General features: G+C 39.0%; 2 protein-coding genes across 3 annotated transcripts in view; both read left to right on the top strand.

Moving 5' to 3' along the window:
• LOC138024323 (tetratricopeptide repeat protein 28-like) overlaps positions 1-23,541 on the top strand; it is a 126,394-nt gene that overhangs the window by 86,992 nt on the left and 15,861 nt on the right. The window lies entirely within an intron of this gene.
• Positions 1,577-23,541, top strand: part of LOC138024326 (tetratricopeptide repeat protein 28-like) — a 24,145-nt gene continuing 2,180 nt past the window's right edge. The window contains exons 1-5 of one of the 2 annotated variants that reach the window (XM_068871488.1): positions 1,577-1,723; positions 1,994-2,065; positions 10,537-10,605; positions 18,336-21,862; positions 22,641-23,541. The exon at positions 22,641-23,541 is cut by the window's right edge and continues 2,180 nt beyond it. In XM_068871488.1, the coding sequence (XP_068727589.1) occupies positions 18,394-21,862; positions 22,641-22,660 (3,489 nt within the window). In that variant the 5' untranslated portion in view covers positions 1,577-1,723; positions 1,994-2,065; positions 10,537-10,605; positions 18,336-18,393 and the 3' untranslated portion in view covers positions 22,661-23,541. The other variant, XM_068871487.1, reaches the window with a different exon arrangement.

The raw sequence follows: 23,541 nt of genomic DNA, 5'->3' as shown, positions 1-23,541 counted from the left end.
TCTCAACTGCTGCCTGTAACCCAATACCGCTTGCACTCAAAGGTCATCTTCCCACTAGTAAATAATTATTACACGCTCTCTAGTGACGCGAACAACTTGGACTGCCTAATGTTCTGCCCGTTGTTAAACCTTGCTCAGGGTCTCTTATTATTATTATTATTATTATTATTGAATATTATTATATCAATGCACATTATTAAAAGAAAAGATATATACGATGATTCAATTTTACCTTTTTGCTAAGTGACTGTTACTGATACATAGTGAAGAGGAAAAGTTATTCAAAGAGAGGAATAGTCATGAGCAACACAAGGAATTTTGTAGCAACTGAAAGTGTTAGACTAGATTACAGTGATTGGAAGTGATTATTTTTGTGCACTGACTACTAAATGATTCACTGACAGTTAATGTAAAATTGAGTGAAAACTGACCTGTTTAGCCAAAACTGTTTGTTTTTGACAAGTGAAGTGTATTAAAAAAATAGAAAAATGGCTATTCAATATTTTAATAATGCTCCATCTTTTAGAATATACATGTCCTAGAATACAGGTGCCTGACCAGTGGCCACTGGGAAATACCTCTTGTCTGTTGCAACCCTAGGTGGATCTCAATGGAGTCTTGTTGGAGATGCCTTGCCCCAGCTTGCAAACCTGGGGTGGGTGGGAGGGGCTTGAAGGAAAGGGTGATTATTTCCTAAGTTCTTGAAAAAGCTCCATTTTGTGGGTAATTTAATTTATCATTTCCATCGTAGAAAGTGGGTAAGAATTTACAATAATTTCCTTTGTTACAAATTCCATGGCCCCATCCCAGTCCCTAGTCACCATAATTGCCAAAAACGGTCAATAACAATAACATTTTTGGAAACAAATAATTAAGACCTATAATAAACTTGCATTGATTAAAAACAAAAAAAGAGATCTTACCTATTGGAGACTTTCCAAAACCTCTAGTCTGGTATGTAACGGTAAATGAACTCGTTGTATTGACTTCATACCCCTTTATAAGTTTGATAGCATCTTCCAAGTTCGTAACATATCCCGAATAATCAGAAAAGCTCTCAGAGAACTGTTGACTCCATGAGGGCGTATTTACCGCCATTTCCTTCGAATTTGGCATGTATCTTTGTTTACAGCTTCCGCAGACAGCAAAGATCGCTGTAAAAAGCCCTATTATTCCAACCTCTCCCCTCCCCAATCATCGAGACATGACCTGGCTCCGGTCCTTGTTATTTAAGAAATGATCAAGGCATCATTTAAATAACAATGACTGTAGCGGAAACACGAGAGAAAACTAGTGTTCACACAGTAAAGGTCTGAGATTTTATTTAAAAAGCATTCTTCCTGCCGACTTACCCGTGAAATCATTCGAAACGCTCTTCAGAACATTTTCCAGACTAAATACACTATGTATCCTACAAGTGGAGCACTCTACTCTATTGCCGCCATTTTGATAAGCTTCAAGGGCATTTTTATGGGAAAGTCCGCATGACACTTCGAGAATCGCGGACTCAACCTGGTCCAGGTCATTGTTTATCTAAGGTCTTCCCTTCCTTCCTTCCCATAAAGCGAGAAAGCCTGGGAATGAAGACATCATTGCAACATGGAGGTTTTGATTGTCAGTCATCTTGTGATAAGACTGGTTAGGACAGATTGGAAGTTTGTGGTTGGAAAATTTGAAGGATAGGAAAACACGTTTAACTAATTTCATTGTGGAAAATAACTACGTAAGTACCACCAAGCAGAGTAATTTCGTTTTACGATAGGACTGAGGAAGTTATATCGTTGGTCGACATTTTGTATCGATCCAGGTAAACTCTCTCACCATTAAGTTTCAGAATTCGATCGCCAAGTTTAAAGTTACTTTCAGTTATGCGGAGTTTAAAGTTACTTTCAGTTATGCGATAAACCGTCTACATATTAAACATAATGTGCATAATCATTTTATCCTGAGACTTGATAATTAATCTAATAATCACGTCAAATCGCAATTGCAGAGTCATTTTGTTTACGTTCACGAAGCCATTGCTTGACCTGACGGCATTTGGCATCCATTTGGAGCGACAGTGGTAAGTTGCTCATTGATACTCATTTGTTAATGGACAAAAAACAAGTAATTTATGCGTAATCAACCAGTTTTGGTCATTTTTTACTCGCTTCCTGTTATTTTCTCTGTACTTTGGGTTAAAGCTACAATAAGTTTCAAAAATACTATCTCTCACACAGCAGCCCCCCCTCTCCCCCCCCCCCCCCTTATCAGTGTTGCTAGCAAGACAAAAAGAATGTTGAAAAGTTAAACTGTCAACATTGAAAGGGGGAGAAGGAAGGGGAAGTGAAAAAGGTTTTAATTCTAGATACAGCGGGTATTGGAAGCCAGAAAAGGTTTTTTTTAATTAAAGTGTCTCAACAATTTTGCAACTTGTTGTAGCAACTACATAACTTATGTCGGTATTCCTTTCACCGGGTATGCCACAGTTAATCAGTTGTGAGTGATGCTAGTAATATTTATGTTAGGCCACCTTTGTACTGAGTACATGCCTAACAAAACAGGTGTTATGTCCAATCTTAAAACTTCTACCCAAAAAGTTGATTTCGGACCCTGCATGTAATCCCTTGAGGCACTGTTGTAAGTCGGCAGAATTCCAATCAAACTTCTTTGCAGTTAAGTCTCTTTTAATTTTTACATTCTACGTCATTACCAGTGGCTTGTGGCTTGCATAAGATTTCAAAATGACAGACACATGAAGTCATACTCCACAACTTACTGTACACAGGTTATTAATATGTTATCCCTTACAGACAACAATTAATTATTTCATAACAGCAACATTTATAAGAACACCTGTTGCAAACTGTTGCTTGAGCAATAGGCTTACATGCATCATAAAAACAAGAAAATGTGGTCATAGAAGACCAAGCAGCTGTATTAAGAATCTCTTGCAAGCTGACATTTTGAGAAAGACCAAAACAAAATGGCGGCGAAGCATCGCGTGGGAAGCAAAACACCGGTCAAAGAACGCTTTAAGTGTGTACACGAGGCAGTGGTGGCTTCGCAGTAAGATGAAATAATTTTACGGACATTTTAATTCTAGAGCAGGTTTTTTGCGCTATAAAAGTACGTGTACAAAAACCCAAAAACGTATAACGTTGTGAGCCTTTGTAAGTTTATTCCACTTTCGTCAGTCTGTTTCGTACTCACTTTGTTTAACTGTCATTCAAATCAGATTGAACATCAAAGAGAAAAACTCAGCTGCTCCTAAGTAAAGAGTGAAAAACTCTTTGTGGCCTCATATTACTAAGCTTATTCAAGTAAGATGATCTAGCCACATACTCCAACTTGCTATGTGAACATGAAGTAATTAACTCTATATAAGCTTATTTTAATTAGTCTGACTGAAATTAAATTATCGATTGATTGAATGATTTCCTTAATTCACAGGCATCGCTTTTTATTAAGTCTAATAGACCATTTTACAATTGTAGCTGAGTTACCTGGCCTATGAATGGAAGCAAGGCTGCCGGTGACCCTGTTTTGATACAAACCTTCGTGCTTTTGTAATGTTAATACGGACTAATTAGAATTACAACAACACCATTTACATGATAAAAGCAGTCGGGGCTGTATCAATGCAAGGTCACCGGCAGCCTGCAGCCATTCATAGGCTAGGTCGCTGAGCAAAGAACTGTAAAATGGCCTATTAACAGAAGTTATTAAATTGAGTCTTAAGTTAATTATACACATGCAGTATACAGTTTTAAATGACTTAAAATTATACTCTAATGATCTAAAAACAGCACTACACACCCTTGTAATTGACCCTTTTTGGATCTACAGGTATGAAAATTTATATGATTATTAGGCTTTGGATTCAATTAAAAACTTAGGGGCAAATAGAATCTAATTTTTGCAGAAACTTACGTTTTATAGGTGATATTCTATAACCTATTTCTGGCTGATACTGTAATCTGAATGTATATCGGAAAATGTATAAATAATTAGAAACAATCTGGAAACCCATTTTCAATTCCGTGCTGAATCACATTTTCACTCAGTTCCTTAATCAAATCAAATTATTGCCTGATAACCCAAGGCTATATTGTTGTTAATTTTTCAGTTGGGCTAGTGGATGTTCTTCATGCCCATAAATTTTAAGTAACCTTTTTGGTGGTGGGGGGGGTAAATACTTCTGTTTTTTTCAAACTACTGAATTACTTTAAGAAAACAAATAATTATTTCAATTGTTAATTTCTTATTTATTGTTTAACCTGGGAAAAAAGTTTGACTGTCATGTAAGTACATCCTATTTGCAGCCCACAAACTACAAAACTGATTTCCTTGCACCAAGTTTTTGCATGAATTGTTAGGCTTTGATTTACCATTGTCTAACCTTGAACACCACTTAATTCCAGTAAACTATGTTCGCCAAAATGACCTGTTGCATTGTTCTCTTTATCAAATGACATCTACAGAATAATACTGAGAATGAGTTTATCCAAAGATATGTGTTGTTGAATTTTAATGTTTACCAGACTAAGTGTAAAATGGAAGAAAATACTGTTTATACGCAAATGAAATTACTTAGTTATTCTACTTCTTAATTCTTAAGTGTATTGGTTGGAAGGGGGGGGGGGGGGGGGGCTCAATGACGCATTGTAAAACTAAAACCAGAGTAAGAACTCTGGTCAATCACAATGAGCACAGACTATCAAATGAAGCAATCAAATAAACTTTTATATATGTAGGTGATGCAAAGTGCGAGAAAGGGATTAGTGACAACCTGTTAAGATTGGTACTGGTTAAAATACTTCTGATTGGTTGAAAAGATGGCAGAAGGTTTTTTTAAACTGATCATGTAATAATGTATAATCATTTAAACACTCAAATAAATGCTCCTATGTTGCATTTGCTTAATTATACTACATTCTTTAATGTCTGATGTGGAGGCGTGGTGGCCTCATGGTTAATGTGCTTGACTCCGGATCAAGGGTTTGAGCCTTGACCAGAGACATTGTGTTATGTTCTTGGGCAAAACAATTTACTCTCACAGTGACTCTCTCCACCCAAGTGTATAAATGGGTAATGGCAAATTTAATGTTGGGATCATGACCCTGCGATGGACTTGCATCCCATCCAGGGCGGAGTAGAAATACTCTTACCGGTAGTTGGTTTATGCTTAGGAAACCGGGATAAGCTGAGAGTGGCCTGTTGGCCCACTTGGCTTGTATGCAGACTCTACCTTTTACCTTAATCTCTGAGCAGTTATTTTAACCTTTGTCATATTGCAACAGTGCAGAGCTCTACTAAAAAAAAAACAATATTAACACTGCCATTTCACCCATATTATGTACACTCAAGAAACAAATTTCAAAGGGGTAGGCAGAGGACTAGCTGATATAGACTGTATACAATGCATGTTCCTGAGTCTACCCCATTGAAATTTGTTTCTTGTGTTTCTCTAGCCCAGAGAAGAACTTTTCCATGTCTAAAGCAATCAGTGGTGAGATTTCAATATTGCTGAAACTCTCATGACTACGGTTTGCCCGTACTTGGAAATGTTAATTAATGTTCCTCTAGCACACATTTGGAGGCGGCATGCACCTCTCGTAAGGTTTAACAGGATTGGCCGAGAAAACAATAAAATAAACAACAGAAACAATGGCCTATTCCTGAAAACAATAGAGGTGGATGAGTCCGGGAGCAAATAAAAGTAGAGGTTCCGAAGAGGTGGGTGACTACTACACATTTGTACATTGTGTGGGTGAGGAATTTGCAATTTGCAACTTGTTGTTGCATGTTGCTGGATGATAATAATCACTGCTGTGACCAAAGAAACAATCTAATTTGGAAACAGTAATGGTAGGAAAACCTTTCTAACTACTAACCCAGACCCCATCCAGTTATCTGTAAAGGTTTCAAATAAGTAGTATAAAGTTCACCAACACAAGTATACATAAACAGTGCAAATTCTTTCAACATGCCTTTATTATGCCAACATTGATTGAAGACAAGGTTGGGAATGCTTGATTGATACAAACGTTTTCAATGTGATACTTTATATATCATACATTATATAGTTATCACTGCCTAGATCAAAGAATACTACTCTGGAATATGCAATTTTTATTTATCTTCTCTGAGTAACTAATACTCTGTTACTAAAATATATACAGCAGCTTTCATAAATGTTCTATTGACCACTTTCAGTGCTAAGATGGTTCATCAAGATAGCAATTTATCTACAGTAAACAGTTGTTCTCTTGTGCACTACTTAAACAAGAATTGACGTAAGGCCCCCACTTATAGAAAAACTAACACAGTAAGGAATGTAAGTGTTGAGACACAATAAAACAGGAACCATTTTCCCTGGCCAGGTACTGAGAAAAAAACATCATAGTTCAGTGTTTCAGCCAGAAAATTATACTTAAGGACGTTCGCGCGAATTGTTTCTGCGCGTCCTTACTGCGCACGCAAATGCACACGCCATGTCATACACGAGCGCGCGCACTAAGTAATAAAATGAGAACTGATAGGGCAAAAGGCCATTGCTATAGCTTTTGCCTGCATTTAACGGTCTTGGACTTTCGGTGACCCCTATTTTTCTTTCCAGAAACGGATTTTATTTACGATTATCTCCACGTTGTCCAAAAATGAACAAAAAATCAATGTGGGAAGTTCAAAAAATTTCAAGATTTCTGCTCACGGGACATCAAATCCTGCCATCTTGCGGCTGCAAGGCGCGTGAAACTGTGGTAGCTAAATGCGAACTTGATCTTTAAGGGAACCTCACCAGTTGACTAAATTCACTTAATTAGTCCACTTAAACAATATTTGGCAGAGAAGATTTCACTTCAAAGATTTAATTGCAATATATTTGGGTTTACAGACACTGGCCTTATTCGATAACGAAGCCCAATTTTGTCACATTTTGGGTGTTTTTTCGGACATGTTCTCTCCAAAACGAAGTCGGTGACCCCCCATTTTTTTTACATTTCTGACATAACTAACTCATCATCTTACAGTGGTAAAAGTTTCAGAAGAAAATCAATGTTAAAAAAATTTCGCGAACGTCCTTAAGGGCCAAAGTGGCCCCTAAAGACTTGTTTCAGGGGCAAATTTCTTAGGAAAGGGCCCAAAAGATAATATTTGGACCTAAAAAATTAGTCGCCAGAGGTCTGGCATGAAGGACCTGGGTCAAGAACAATACAAAGGCATACAAGACAAAGTCAATGACCAAGGGTTTGTAATGCATTATAGGGAGACACAGGAAAGCAAAAGGGTGGATTGACTTCTTTTCTTATGTTAAGTGTTTTAAAGAAGCAAAGATCTTTCAATATGGCTTACTAGAAGAACATAAGGTGTCCTCAAAGTAGCGAAAGGAAGTCACGATTATGGCAACTAAACTAGAATTTTTGGTCGCCAAGAAACAAATGTTAGTCGCATTGTACATTGTGAGTTCACTGGCGACCATATCGGTCACAATTTTGAGCCTTGGGATGGTTATTAGAATACTATCCCTGGGTTAAGCCTGCATGCAGCCTTGTAAAAGTAATGGGCTAAATTGGCCCTTTATCCATTTCTCTGGGGGCCTTCTCTAAATGCAATGTAGGCACTGGCAGTAAGTTTTATACTAATAATATTTCTGCAAGAAGTCATGTGCATTGTATCAAATAATATGTATTTAATACCTTTAGGCTGGCTCTAAAATTACTTTAACACCATCCAGACAGCAAATACAATCATTTGACAACATAAATACCATATGGTAAAATCTAAGAATATTCACAAGAATATTTTCAACATAAACTCGGCAGAAAATAAAAATATTCAATTCAGCCTCGGCCACCAAAACAATATTATTATTAGAAAAAATAGTGCATTTGAAAAGATTTGAAGTAAGCCTAAACCTAATACAGGCAGAAGGCCTATATGTAAGGAATACGTGTCCAAGAAAATAGAAGCGATTTTCCGTATATTAGAACAGTGCTCTGTAACGAGCAAAAGCTCCTTTTTAGATTTGAAATTCGAACTTCTTTGTTTCCGTACGCGGAAAAACTAATTGCACATGAATACAGAACAACAAAAACAGCACATAAGACCACATGTGATGAGCTGCATCTCGCTAGCTGTCAGCAGATCTAAGTTTACATGCTCGTTATGTATATTTTCCCGCGCTTATTTCTACTTCTATGGTATAGGTTACATCTTTTTAATTAAAATATAACGGAAAAGATTCACCTTTCGAATCGTTAATGGAAGTCTGATTCAACATCGCTTGAACTGAACTGCAATTCAACCTCCTAAAGCCCTTTCTTTTTCGTGTAAACACTCGCTACGTCCGCCATATTTCTGTAGAATGTACTTAAACCAATCAGCGTGTTCGTATGAATGGGCTAATCAACGAAGGTGTTAGTTCAGCGTTGACCAGGGTCTTCTCCAGACGCGCCGCCATTTTGAAAATCGCGGAGGAGAAGGCCCTGGGGACGAGGTTGATCATTGGTCGACATTTTGTATCGATCCAGGTAAACTCTCTCACCATTAAGTTTCAGGATTCGATCGCCAAGTTTAAAGTTACTTTGAGTTATGCGTAATTATAAGGATAAACCGTCTACATATTAAACATAATGTGCATAATCGTTTTATCCTGAGACTTGATAATGTAATAATCACGTCAAATCGCAATTGCAGAGTCATTTTTCCGTTCACGAAGCCATTGCTTGACCTGACGGCAATTGGCATCCATTTGGAGCGACAGTGCTAAGTTGCTCATTGATACTCATTTGTTAATGAACAAAAAACAACTAATTTATGCGTAATCAACCAGTTTTGATCATTTTTTACTCGCTTCCTGTTATTTTCTCCCAGTACTTTGGGTTAAAGCTACAACAAGTTGCAAAAATACTATCTCTCACACAGCAGCCCCCCCTCCCCCCCTTATCAGTGTTGCTAGCAGGACAAAAAAAATGTTGAAAAGTTAAACCGTCAACATTGAAAGGGGGAGAAGGAAGGGGAAGTGAAAAAGGTTTAAATTCTAGATAGCGCGGGTATTGGAAGCCAGAAAAACTGTTTTTTAATGAAAGTGTCTCAACAATTTTGCAACTTGTTATAGCAACTACATAACTTATGTCGGTATTCCTTTCACCGGGTATGCCACAGTCAATCAGTTGTGAGTGATGCTAGTAATATTTATGCTAGGCCGCCTTTGAACTGAGTACATGCCTAACAAAACAGGTGTTATGTCCAATCTTAAAACTTCGACCCAAAAAGTTGTTTTCGGACCCTGCATGTAATCCCTCGAGGCACTGTTGTAAGTCGGCAGAATTCCAATCAAACTTCACCTTAGAGTTAAGTCTCTTTTAATTTTTACATTCTACCTCATTACCAGTGGCTTGTGGCTTGCATATGATTTCAAAACGAAAGACACATGAAGTCAAACTCCACAACATACTGTGCACGAGTTATTAATATGTCATCCCTTACAGACAACAATTAGTTATTTCATAACATCAACATTAACAACACCTGTTGCAAACTGTTGCTTGAACAATAGGCTTACATGTACCTAAAAACAACAGAATGTGGTCATAGAAGACCAAGCAGCTGTATTAAAAATCTCTTGCAAGCTTACTGAATTTCCTCTAGCTGCAGTAGTTGAGGTTGCTCTGGTGCTATGTGGATAGAACTGCATTGTGTCTATTCCAGCAGCATCCAGTTAAATCTTAACCTATCTCCTTAGAGTATCCCTTGTGATTCTCTTGTACATAATGCTTGACAAAACTGATGAGTAAATATGACTTGGTACATCCTCTGAGTTCGGTGCAAATACTCTTTGAGGTGTGTAAAAACACAGTTTCAGTTGAGGACATACCGTTATGTAATATTTAAACTATTTTTGAAGATTAAATAAAACAACATTTTAATTTTTTTTTACATGTACAAGATATGACTGTTTCGACATACTTATGCCATCTTCAGTTTTGATGAGTTGTACAATTTGAATTTAAACCTGCAGTGTATTCGTAAGAAAAATACAATGCCTTTGGATGAATTGATACATTATTCTCATACGTAAAACAAATTAAATGGATTTTTTTATATAGCTAAGATACTTAGATACTTATCATCCCGACAAAGCTGGTAAAAATGAAAAAGAAAAAGTTTGTTGTAATTTAAAACTGAATAACCAATGAGACTAAACTGAAAGAGAAAATGTTGTAGTTGTTGGTTGTTTTTACTGCATACACTATATCAGGATATCCACTTTAGAATATACTTAACAACATTTCAAGAGAATGGGTGATATCTTCCACTACGACTATCCACTTCAGAATGAGATACTTAGAACACTACCAGGGAATGGGTGCTAATAATTTTACAACATGTGTACAGTTACTGTACATGTATCTCTTAAGAGCTGCAGCTGTATTCCGCAGTTACAGTATGACACTCTGTTTGCATTGTGATGTGTGTGAATAGAAGTATTCTACTCAGAGACTAATTTTGATAGACAAGTGTAATAACCTCATTAAATCACCATTGCAGAGTTCTTTCCTTTGACGAACCCACTGCTTGAGCTGACACACAAAAGAGCATCTGTTTGGACCAACAGTGGTAAGGTGCTCATCATTACTTAAAGCTTTATTGTATACAATGTATTAAAATGTATGACCCACGCAATGCAAACATTTGCTCTGATTACGTATAACTTGTGCTATATGTCATGTTGTTTGTGGGTTACAGTGGAAACAATCACTTCCATTATTTACTTGTGATCCATATACATGACTGTATGATTCAATTTTCCCTTTTGGATAAATGAAGAATTGAAAGTAATACATGTAAGTGCTTAGGGTTTGAAGCTTAAATTGAGGCAAATCTGCAAGCGCAGATTCTAGAAATCATTACGCATCCACTTATTGGCATACATTGTATGAATAGCATGTATTTGTGTATTCCTCATTCTTCAAAGGATGCATGCAGCTACAAAAATACAATAGTGCATGTATAGCAGTATTGTTGTTTAATTCATTTGAGTCTAACGTTTCTGAGCTCAGAATGGTACATGTATCTCCTGGCATTTTTCATTTGAGATAACTCGACTGCATTTCATCCCATATTACATGTAAATGTAAATGCCTTCCTTCAGCTGTTTAATTTTGTCAGGGATTGTATGAGAAATAATGAGAAGCTTTGTGCTTTTTATGCTGCTACTGAAACTCTATTGGTCAACAACCTCAGGCTGGTTCTGAACAAAAAACTCACGAATCATGACTTTTGCCTTTTTCTAAGACTCAGAAATGGTTTTCTTGGTGACAAAATGAACTTTCCTTGTGACTTATTGTGCATTTGACAACCGGCAATATGTTACAGTAGTAATTCGTAAATGGGCCTTTTTTGTTTTCTTGATTGTTGCTTCCGTGAAGCATACACTGGGTTGCCTGTGGTACGTGTTACAGAAAATCAGAAGGCACTGAATTGTGTGGTATTGAAATACAGCATTCCAGTCTCTAAAGAATAACAGATAAAAGAGAAGCAAGAAACATTGGCTTCTGGGCTGACATGTTGATAATTTTCAAGTTCCCTCACAACTTCTTTTTACCACAAGTGTGCCCTCTGAGCATTTGACAGCTTTGTAATACTAAACTTCACTGAAGTTTTCCCTGTTCAGCGGGGTTAGTGTTAGGATGGGAGACCAAAACAATAAACCCCTGTTCAGCGGGGTTAGTGTTAGGATGGGAGACCAAAACAATAAACCCCTCATAAACAACAGAAGCATCTGACCGAAAATACTATTAACGCTAACAAATGCGAACTCAGCAAGGTACAGATTCTGTTAGCTTGCTTTATGCAAAACAAATATTGATGAAAAAGCAAATAACTATTGATACACAGTTTTTAGAAAGAGCAGAAGGAAGTTTTCGGGACGGTCGATCGAGAATAAAATATTTACGACATGAAAACAACATTAATTGAACTGTGAATATAGAATATAAAAAGTTACGATCAGCGACAAACATTTTGGGAGATTTTTGCTACGTTCAAGTAAATTGCAAAATCGAATGTGACATGGCCGGAATTCAGCGGGCGACGTGATTAAGTTACCGCGGCGTGTTTACTCGCCAAACAGTGAAGCATCTGTGTCAAATGATGGCAAGATACCGGGTTTTTGTAAGTTTCTTTTTCTGTCAAGTGTTATAATGTTTGACAATGAAATGAGCGAAGTCAAAACAAAGATCACAATCGCCCAACTCTTGTTTATGCAAAGTCAAAATTTACTCTCCAAGACGCGTACGACGTTATTTATCACCAGGTAATTCCATCATTTTGGAAATAGCAGCTACTTTATTATTCATCTGCGTCACAATTTTTCACTGATTTTGGGGCTCATTTTGTTGAAACTCAAGCACGCTTCCAACAGGCATGTGAACCCTTCCTGCTTACAGAGCAATACTAAAAAACTTCTCCCATATCACATTTCAACCTTAAGCTCGAAAATTCAATACACAACATGATATTATAATTCACAAAGGCAGAAAATACCACAGAATCCTTTTCCAGCGAAAAATTTATTGAAACAAACAACATATTTGCTCTTAGAGGCGAAAACCTCTTCCTATTTCATTGCGTGCGTGAAGACAAGAAACTCAATCGCGTCAAATTACCATGTACTTCAGGTAAATACAGCTCACTTTGATTTCGTCTCGACGGGCGATAGATTGTTGTCGAAGTCCAGTACTTGTCATTTTGAGATTCCTGCCTAGTTTATCCAACTGACTTTCCATTATTGAGCTCCATAAGGGTATATTTTGTTTAAGGATCCACTAAAACGCCATTCGCGTTACATGACTTTCGACGCCATTGCAGGCTAAGTTAATGATTCTACTGTGTCCACCAGAGAAATCTACGCAGTTTCACTACCCTCTCGATCCCAAGAAAATACGCGCAGAAGGCTCTATGCACAAAGACACCACTTACCAGGGGAGTGACAGGCAAGACTTTTACCGACACGGATAAAAAAAGAAAACAAACAAACTAAACGCAGACCTCGACTGGGTTTGCCATAGGCATCCCAGTAATTAGAACAGTTAAAGCAACCAAGCCTGTTCAAGTCTTAGAGCTTTGTGGTATTCCATAAAAGGGGTTTTTTAATATCAAAATGTGCCATCAAAATTAAAAGAGTTTAGTATAGAGACGTTATGTTGGTTTATAGCAGAAATACATCAACATGGCAGCCAGAACTTAAGTTTTAACTTTGGCTATTATGAACGCTTTGTTTGCCTTAAGTTTTCTAAGCTTGCATGCCTTCTTGTACACACTTCTTTTATCGTTTTGGTTGTTCAGAGTTCAAAAACCAAGACAAGGTACAATTGCTGTTTCTTTGTATTTGACACGCAAAGTTTCTCTGTTACCAGCCATGTCGAGATAATTTTTCAAAACTGATCTTGTGTTAGGACCAGGCTGCCAAGCATTGGACTTCACATGAGATGAACTAAAATTAATGAAGATTGTTGGGTCAAACATCGAAGTTAACAGCAAACCAAATGCAAAAGCAAAAACATACATTATCATACAAATTCTGAGGATATGAGTTAATTTTGACCAGAAGCTCAGGATGGTTAAGAGCTGAGGTTTTTTGGATGTAACGTAGCTCACATTTTCCTGTGCGTGCACCCTCGATCTTATTTTTGTCCATGGATATATATATATTTGGGTATAAGATTGGTGTCCTAAAATCCCCAGCTTTGTTCCAAGGAAAAGAGTTGCAAGTTGCACGCTGTCCTTGATTTTTTTTTAGCATGGTTTCTTCCCAATCATAATAATTTGAACACGAACATGATAAGTACTGTACCTCCAGAACATTCCGTGCCGAAAATTTTCGTGCCGCTCTGACTGTTAGCCCGCGAACGCAGACGTATTACAGTGAAATATCCGTCTGCAGAGAAAAATGACACTTCTGTTTTTCCTGACCTCTCGGCGCGATACCTTTCTGCCCGATAGAAATAGGAAAGGAAGAAGCAAGAGTCCAAATGATCACACTTAAATGGGCAGATACTGGGGTCTACATTTGTTTGACTTGATTAACTTGAGGCTGCACTCGTAAAGAAAGAAAAGAAAGGTCTCGAGTTTCTTCTGCCTCAATTCTTGACATATTGAAATTGACAATTGAGAGTTGTGCACCTACATTGACGTTGACATTTCACAACGGAAACCTCTCGAAGGTCTTTAAACTTTTGTGGACGAATTCCAGCTTACATTAATTTTATTGTAAAGCAGAGGTTTCGCGTGTTCCAGAAATTTCAGTTCACTCGTTTTCTTTCATAGATATTTTATTCTCAATGCAGACTTTCTCGAAGCTATTTTTGTTTCTATTTTAAAGTAGCCGGGGGAAATCCCCTGCCCCGGTCCTTCATGACAGCCCCGTTGCAAGGGGCACAATTCCATTCTGCTTACAGTCTTCCTGGCATTCATTTGAGTTGAATTGAGGTTCATTGTGGCACTTCAATGTTAAGGGAAGACCATGGTGGCTAAAATTATCTTCTACATTGTCAATACTTTCTCACTGGTGGTTGATGTCATGACCACATACTCATAATAACGGCTGTAGTAGTCAACAATGATCATAATCAAAATGTCCAGTTGGGAGTGGTCACACTAGAAGATGTACTACCAGGTCCTGCCAAGGGCATTCTAGCAATGCTCTTGGCTTCAATGGCTTTAGAGGATTTGGACAAGCAACCAGCTGACACTTATAGCAGGATTTGCAGAATTTTTCCGCCACCATACTTTACTTCTCTGTTTTTGATTGTCCTGGCAATTCCCAAGTGTCCCTCCCTCATGGATCAAGTTTGGTAGTACAGTGCGGGTACATCTTTGCACTATTCGCCCAATTACACACTGTTCACTTGCAGCTGGTGCGTAAGCGTTGCATTCCTCTAATCGACCAGCTTTGATTTGTTTGTTTTCCAGTTTTGCGTGAACTCGTGTTTTGTGTGGCATTCTTTCGCAGCCTGTGATTGGCTATGCACAACAGAATTAGTCAACGCTTACTGTATTGGGTTTCTTTAAATAGTGGCGTTGAACGGAAGTGGTTTTTCGTTTCAGCAGACGTGGGAGGCTGTTGTAGTGAGGGCCTTACATGTGGCCCTGATGGCTGCAAATCGGATACTCTTCTGTTCCATGATGATGGTTTGCTGCTTTGTCGTGACTTATCAAACAGGAAAGAGGGCCATTCAGTCACATTGAAGGGTTGTACGTGGATCACCCAACGTTGGCGCAGGGTTTGGAACGGCTCTGTGATGGTAACGAAACGGGGAATGAATGTACTGCTGTAATTAGCAAGCCCTCTAAAGCTTCTTACTTTGCTGACTCTTACAGGCTCCCTTGTTTCTTGCAGAGCTATACCTCTTTCCTCTCTCAGGCCGATTCCTTACTCCCAGACAGGATAATGCTTATAAGCACTGTAAACTAAACAGGCATTTGTCAACATTGAAAGGCAAGCCATGCTGCTTCAGGCGTTCCATGGTTCTGCGCAGACTGTCGTGTTTCTCATGTTGAGCAATGGATATCCCATGTTGGTAGAGGTCACTTGTTGAATTTACAACTGTGTATGTGTGTATGTGTGCGGCCTTTGTGTGTTACGAGGGTGGTGATCTGGCGTGACCCTTGACTGCTGAAGTTCCAGCTGGTGGTATGTCCACTAGCTTGCTAAAAAACCTTTGTACCATTCATGTTGTGCAGCAACTCATGTACAGTTGATATTGGGTATTGACAAATTTGTTCGCGTCTTGTCGATGCACAAATGAATGTCACCATCCAGTTTTGGAATGATTACTATTTGGGTGACCCATGGTGCGGACCCATTGACTTCTTGTACGATGTCACAGTTCAATAGTTCCTGAACTTTCGCGGAACCTTTTGAATACGCTCTCCAGATCTAGAGTGGATATTTTTGAATCCGCTATGAATCCAGAACCCTTGTGGACGCCAAATCTGGATTTTTTTTATCAGAATGGCGTAACAAGAACGCGCTCAGTTCCCTGCCGTGAAATCAATCCTCAAGATGACTACCGAGGGCAATATTATTTCTTTATGGCGCATGCTTTGTTTTCTGTGTGTCCTTAAGGAGTCCTGATTACCAGAATGAATCCAGATATGCGTCGGATGTGTGTACGGGCAAATTCGATTTCAATACGCTACGGTTAGATGGGAATATTTTTGGTTTCTAATTTTGGTTTCTTCTTTTATTTCTTTGTTTAGATTAGGTATTTTCAATCCCTGTAAAAAACTCAAATGCGAAATAAAGTTGTTGTTGTTGTTGTTGTTGTTGAATTCGGAAGGAAAAAGTTGCGGATTCAAAAATATCCGGATAAGCGTGGACGAGGCCTAAGAAAGGCCGACGATGACAGTGGCTATGAGAACGCAACATAACAATAGGTTCAATAGTTTTGCACGCGCTGCACGTGCGTTTTTTATTTTGATACATTTCTTTGCCGTTCTTGTCTTGACAGCGACGTGAAATGATCAAACTTGAGGTCTTTTGGAGGACGAGAACACCTGGTGATGAATTTTCAATTTTCTCCCCAGACACTAGCAACGCATTCATGACAAGTTTAGTTCAGGGATGTTTATGTGCACCTTTCACGCCAAACGACTTGCAATACTCACGAAATTATTACAATAATGCTAAATGATGTTTTTAGATAGCGTTCTCGAAGCCTTACTCGTCTCCCTATTTCAAAGTGGGTGCCATACAATTTGATAAATCTGAAGGGTATTCTAAGGCTTCAGTTTTGTTTATTTCGTGTTTCCATTGCATAAAAAAGGGAAGTATGCATCACTTTAAACCTCTTTTCTTTTGCCACAAGCTTTCTAGTACTTAGAAGGTAGCGGAAGTTGCGAAGAATGGTTCTACAGAGTTGAAGGTGAAAATTCATATCAAGTGAAAAAGTCATGGACGTGGTTTTCAATAGAAAATTATGAATAAAACCTTGATGGTGGAAGAGAATGTTTATAAAAATATATAAATTTACCCAGTTCTTGTAATCTAATATCCGAAAATTTGATAGTTCTATTTCTTTGAAGATTGGGTCTCAGTGATTGATTTAGGAACTATTTTGACTGTACGCTTTGCAAAGAGACAAGACTACGAAGATTGGATTTGAACATGCACAGTAATACAATAATGACTGTAAGGATAAAACTACCGAGTTTTGAAACAAAATTTAGAAAAGCAACTGTACCTGAAATTAAATGCTGTAGGATTCAGAGATTTTGCAAGCCAAGTGAGAAATACCGGGTTTCCAAGAAAGATGTTAGTCAAGCACATCCCCAAGAAAGACCCTTCTAGGATTTGTTCAGTTCTTTCATAATTTTTGCAGATTTGCATTGAAAGATGACGTCTTTCCTTTCGAGGCTTAAATACAATAAAGAATTAGTTAACTGCAACTTTAGTGGAAGTTAACTAACCAAATAATTAGACCTAAGAGACTAGCATCGCCATATCAGCAATTGCTAATAAAATCAGGTCTGGTAGTTGAATACATCACTGAAGTCATGAACATAGGATAAGAAAAATAAGGGAACGAGAATAAATCCTTTCGGAGCGCGGGTGCATATATCAATGGACGTGAAACCAAACAAATTACACCGACGTAATGGACACTTTAGTATTCACGTTTATGAAGCAGAATTTTTTCTATCCACCATAACAAAGGCTTTATAATGTAAATAAAGACACACTAATGGCATGTTCACTGCCATCAAGCGCAAGATGAGGTCTTGTACAGGTCAATCAGTGGTAAAGAGTTAGTAATACGAAAAGTAGAGCAAACATAAACTTAGTGTAATGTATACTGTGATGATGTGGTGTAATGTAAATGATTGTGCTGTAATTTATTTAAGCTACTTACAAGACGGTTATAGATAATTACTTTCTAGAGCAACTTTGAGATTCCAGGGGACATTTAGAGCAGTCTGTATGTCATAAAAGTGATTGACCACCAGCTTTAAACACTGGTATCACACGAGCAATTTGATTTGATCAGGAAAATATGATGACAAAAAGACAACAGTATTACTTTGGCTGAGTTAAATCTGATATGGGACAAATTTATGCCATTTAAATACGTCTATTTTGTGAGGTCAATTCTTTCTTTAAAAATTTAGTTTAAATCAGACAAAGGGCTCAACAAAGGAAGTAAAGAGTTTGACGTCAACAGCAGAAAATTGTCTTTGTTAGACTCGTAATGACCGGCGGTTTCTTTAGTGTTGGTTTGGCTACGTACCTGCAGCATTTGTGAACAGTGCATTGAATTTCTCATGCTTTCTTTGTATTTTTCAAGGAGTGCCCACTCTTTCAAAGACGACCTTCCTTGTTGTCAAGAGTTCTTGTAATCAAGAATGGCAGACAAAAAGATGAACGTTTTTGAGCAGCATATACAAGAGCTTAGCGTTGCCAGAAAAGAGGGAAACAGAAAAGGGGAGGGTATTGCATATTTAGATCTGGGCGGTTATTATTATGGCTTGGCTTATTTTGAACAGGCCAAGAGGGATTACACGGAAGCATTAAGGATTTTTAAAGAAATCGGTTTCAGTGCTGGAGAGGGAAAAGCCTGTGGCAATCTCGGCAACGCTTATCACAGTCTGGGCAATTTTAAAAAGGCCAGAAAGTACCTCAAGCAACAACTAAGTATTGCAAAAAAAGAAGGGGATAGGGCCGGGGAGGGAGGGGCTAATGGTAACGTTGGCAACGCTTATCTCAGTCTGGGCAATTTTAAGCGAGCCATAGAGTATTACGAACAACATCTTAGCATTGCAATGGAAGTAGGGGATAGGGCCGGGGAGGGCAAGGCCAATGGTAATCTCGGCAACGCTTATCTCAGTCTGGGCAATTTTAAGCGAGCCATAGAGTATTACGAACAAGATCTTAGCATTGCAATGGAAGTAGGGGATAGGGCCGGGGAGGGCAAGACCAATGGTAATCTCGGCAACGCTTATCTCAGTCTGGGCAATTTTAAGCGAGCCATAGAGTATTACGAACAAGATCTTAGCATTGCAATGGAGGTAGGGGATAGGGCCGGTGAGGCAGGAACCAATGGTAATCTCGGCAACGCTTATCTCAGTCTGGGCAATTTTAAGCGAGCCATAGAGTATTACGAACAACATCTTAGCATTGTAATGGAAGTAGGGGATAGGGCCGGGGAGGGAGGAGCCAATGGTAATCTCGGCAACGCTTATAACAGTCTGGGCAATTTTAAGCGAGCCATAGAGTATTCCGAACAACATCTTAGCATTGCAATGGAAGTAGGGGATAGGGCCGGGGAGGGAAAGGCCATTGGTAATCTCGGCAAGGCTTATCGCAGTCTGGGCAATTTTAAGCGAGCCATAGAGTATTACGAACAACATCTTAGCATTGCAATGGAAGTAGGGGATAGGGCCGGGGAGGGCAAGGCCAATGGTAATCTCGGCAACGGTTATTTCAGTCTGGGCAATTTTAAGCGAGCCATAGAGTATTACGAACAACATCTTAGCATTGCAATGGAAGTAGGGGATAGGGCCGAGGAGGGCAAGGCCTATGGTAATCTCGGCAACGCTTATCTCAGTTTGGGCAATTTTAAGCGAGCCATAGAGTATTACGAACAACATCTTAGCATTGCAATGGAAGTAGGGGATAGGGCCGGGGAGGGAGGAGCCAATGGTAATCTCGGCAACGCTTATTTCAGTCTGGGCAATTTTAAGCGAGCCATAGAGTATTACGAACAACATCTTAGCATTGCAATGGAAGTAGGGGATAGGGCCGGGGAGGGCAAGGCCAATGGTAATCTCGGCAACGCTTATCGCAGTCTGGGCAATTTTAAGAAAGCCATAGAGTATTTCAAACAAGATCTTAGCATTGCAATGGAAGTAGCGGATAGGGCCGAGGAGGGCAAGGCCTATGGTAATCTCGGCAACGCTTATTTCAGTCTGGGCAATTTTAAGCAAGCCATAGAGTATTACGAACAACATCTTGGCATTGCAATGGAAGTAGGGGATAGGGCCGGGGAGGGCAAGGCCAATGGTAATCTCGGCAACGCTTATCTCCGTCCGGGCAATTTTAAGCGAGCCATAGAGTATTACGAACAACATCTTAGCATTGCAATGGAAATAGGGGATACGGCCGGGGAGGGAGGAGCCAATGGTAATCTCGGCAACGCTTATCTCAGTCTGGGCAATTTTAAGCGAGCCATAGAGTATTACGAACAACATCTTAGCATTGCAAAAGAAGTGGGGGATAGGGCCGGGGAGGGAAAGGCCATTGGTAATCTCGCCATCGCTTATGACAGAATGGGTGAACTTGAAAATGCTCTTCTCCTTTTCGAACAACAGCTTACTATATGCAAGGAAACGGAGGATCCAGTAGGACAGGGAACCGGTTGCTATAACCTTGGTCTTGTTCATGAAAATTTAGGCTCGTTGTGCAAAGGCCTTAGTTTTTATCGTCTAAGCATAAAACATTTCGATGAAACAAGGCGTCTTCTTCAATCAGAAGATGCATGGAAAATAAGTTTTCGTGACACAAATCAGTTTGCGTACACAGCTCTATGGAGAGCACTTTTAAAGAATGGAGAGGTTGACGAGGCTTTGTTTGCTGCTGAGCAAGGACGAGCACAGGCTTTAACAGACATTTTGAAGGTGCAATTTGGAGTTGATGAAGAACCTTCCTCGGCAGTTGCGACGACGGAAACTATCTGCGCTGTTATGAAATATTTGCCCTTACAAACAGTTTTCATAGCTCTTGAAGGGAACACTATCAGTTTTTGGCTTCTGAGAGGAGGAAGTGGAATAAACTTTAGGCAAAAGGAAATAAAACATGGAAGTGCTGCTTCACTGATAGAAACTACTTTGAAACAGATTGGCGCGGGAACTGTTGTCCGATGCGAGAATCGTACACTTGACAAGCTACGCAGACACTTGTTTTGCGGTGGGGAAGCTCTTTCCGAGACCTTTCAGTCTTTGACGCTCTCGGATAATAACTCTTTGCAGCCTTTGTTTGATGTCTTAATCAGTCCCATTGCAGACTTGCTTCAAGGTGATGAATTAATCTTTGTTCCTGATGGACCATTTTGCTTGGCTCCTTTTTCTGCATTAAGTGACTCTGTCAGGATCCGTACTGTTCCCTCGTTGACCGCTTTAAAACTCATCACAAGTGCACCTGACAACTTCTACAGTAACAGTGAAGCTCTGCTTGTGGGCGATCCGTGCTTAAAGGAAGTCACTGACGAAAATGGTGACCCCATTTCCGAGCAGTTGCCGTGCGCTATACAAGAGGTGGAGATGATTGGAGAACTTCTGCAGACCACTCCTCTCACTGGAAGAAATGCAACGAAAGCTGAGGTGTTGAAAAGAATGAAGTCAGTTGCTTTAATCCATATTGCAGCACATGGAGACTCGAAATTTGGAGAAATTGCTTTGGCCCCAAATCCTGAACGCGCATCCCACATTCCAGAAAAGGAAGATTTCATGTTAACAACGAGTGATGTTCGTGCAGTTGGTCTTCGGGCAAGACTGGTTGTTCTGAGCTCTTGTCACAGTGGCCGGGGAGAGATCAATTCTGAGGGTGTAGTAGGAATAGCAAGAGCTTTTCTGTGTGCTGGTGCCCGGTCTGTTCTGGTGTCACTCTGGGCAATCGATGATGAGGCAACCTTACTGTTCATGAAAAAATTCTATCAACACTTGGCAGATAGAAAAAGTGCAAGTTTAGCTCTTCAATATGCTATGAAATCTCTTCGAGAGACGGAGAAGTATTCTGCCGTAAAAGACTGGGCGCCATTTGTGCTAATTGGCGATGATGTCACGTTCGAATTTGGGCACCACGAGCTTGAAAAGAATGGTAAGTGTTTTTCGAATATTATTTTAATTACTGAAAGGAATTACATTGTAGAGGTTTTTAGTCAGCAAGTTGTCAAGAGATAAGTTCTTCACAGAGAAATGGTTAAAATTGGTCGCCCATGTTGTTCTTTTACGAACTGCTTTGGCTAGCCACTGAAATAAGCAATGCCTGCATTCACCGGGTCGGGAACTTTGCTTTCTGCAGATAACTGTTTGAGCCATGCAATGCACTGAAAATAAATAATTCAGGGATCGCCGGCTACCTGTGTAAAGTGAAGTTTGATATTGAAGGCTTATAGCCTACATGTCACCGTGACATTTAGTTGAGTAGGAATTGTTGGTATTATCTATAAGCACATGTAATTATGAATGAATAAATGAAATGTATGTTTTCTAGTGGAGGTATTGACGAAATGGAGAAGTGATCCTCGCACTCATCTAGACAATTAAAGGAATTTTCTGTTTAAGCAGACACCTGAAAAATTCAGGTTGCTCCAACAGGATTCGATGGAAGTGCAATGCTCTACCAACTGAGCCATGAGGCCACACATGTTGGAGCAGGTCATTTTGTTGGGATCATTTAATTCTTCCTGTGAAGGACTTAAAATTGTCCAGATAGGTGAAAGGATCACTTGTCCATTTCATCACATCACATGTAATTATGTACAAACATTGCTATCGATGAACATAATTTCTCTATTCATTTATCAAACAACGAAATTCCTAATTACCATCGAACCGGCCATTTTTTGTCTTTTCTTTGCTTACCTTTTTTTCAGAAACGGCATCCAAAAGTTGAGAAAGCTACTTCTTGTACTCCGATGCGTCAGTATGTCCTTTTCCTTACTTCAATTATGATATGAGTTCTTGAAAGCGTTAAAGCATTTAAACCTCATAAACGGTCAAGGAAGACAAGAGATACATGTATGTTTTGTTTTTAAAGTATGTTTGTAGACCTAGGGTGGGTTTTTTTTTGGGAAATGCAAATCCGGTTCCTTGTATCCAAAAGCGGATTTCCTTAAAATCTTTACTAAAACCCGAAAAAATGGATTATTGATCTGAGGAATTCACTCTCCGAGTAGATTCATTTGATCAGATCTGAATCCCGATTTTTAGGATTCATGATCGGTGCATTTCTTTGGGAGACGGATCCGAAAACACTACGTTTGGCCAGGGGTAGTCTTGTGAAAGTACACATTCCCGCCAATTTGCTTATATCATGGCGAGGTTTCAGTGCCATTTTGTTCCTCAATGTACCGGAAATTTACAGAAAGTCGTAAATTTTTCGCAGAACTTCAATTTGATAGAAATTACGATAATCCTGACCGGCTGAAAGTGGGCTTTCACTCTAGAAAAATCCGTTTTCGGATACCGGTTTCTTTGAGAACGAAATATCTGTGATCTGAGATAGTAAATCCATCTTGGATTCTCTCAAAGAAACGCACCCTTATTTTATTCATTTGGAGCTCCGTATATGAACTTTCCATTCCTTTCCAGCTAATTTTTTTTTAAAAATTGGCCGAATCTTTGGGAAAATTTTCTAGAAGCTAAAAAACTAGGAACTTAGAAATTACGTAATCTCCTAATTAACTTAAGTGGAGGGTTTTAAGACTAGAACTTTTCTATTCAAGAAATTGCTAGAAAAAGGTTACTTCCAGAATCAAACAGACAGGAAGTTTC

This window comes from Montipora capricornis, chromosome 11 (assembly GCF_036669925.1).
Source record: "Montipora capricornis isolate CH-2021 chromosome 11, ASM3666992v2, whole genome shotgun sequence".
Lineage (NCBI taxonomy): Eukaryota > Metazoa > Cnidaria > Anthozoa > Scleractinia > Acroporidae > Montipora > Montipora capricornis.
This window is presented reverse-complemented; position numbering and strand designations above follow the sequence as displayed.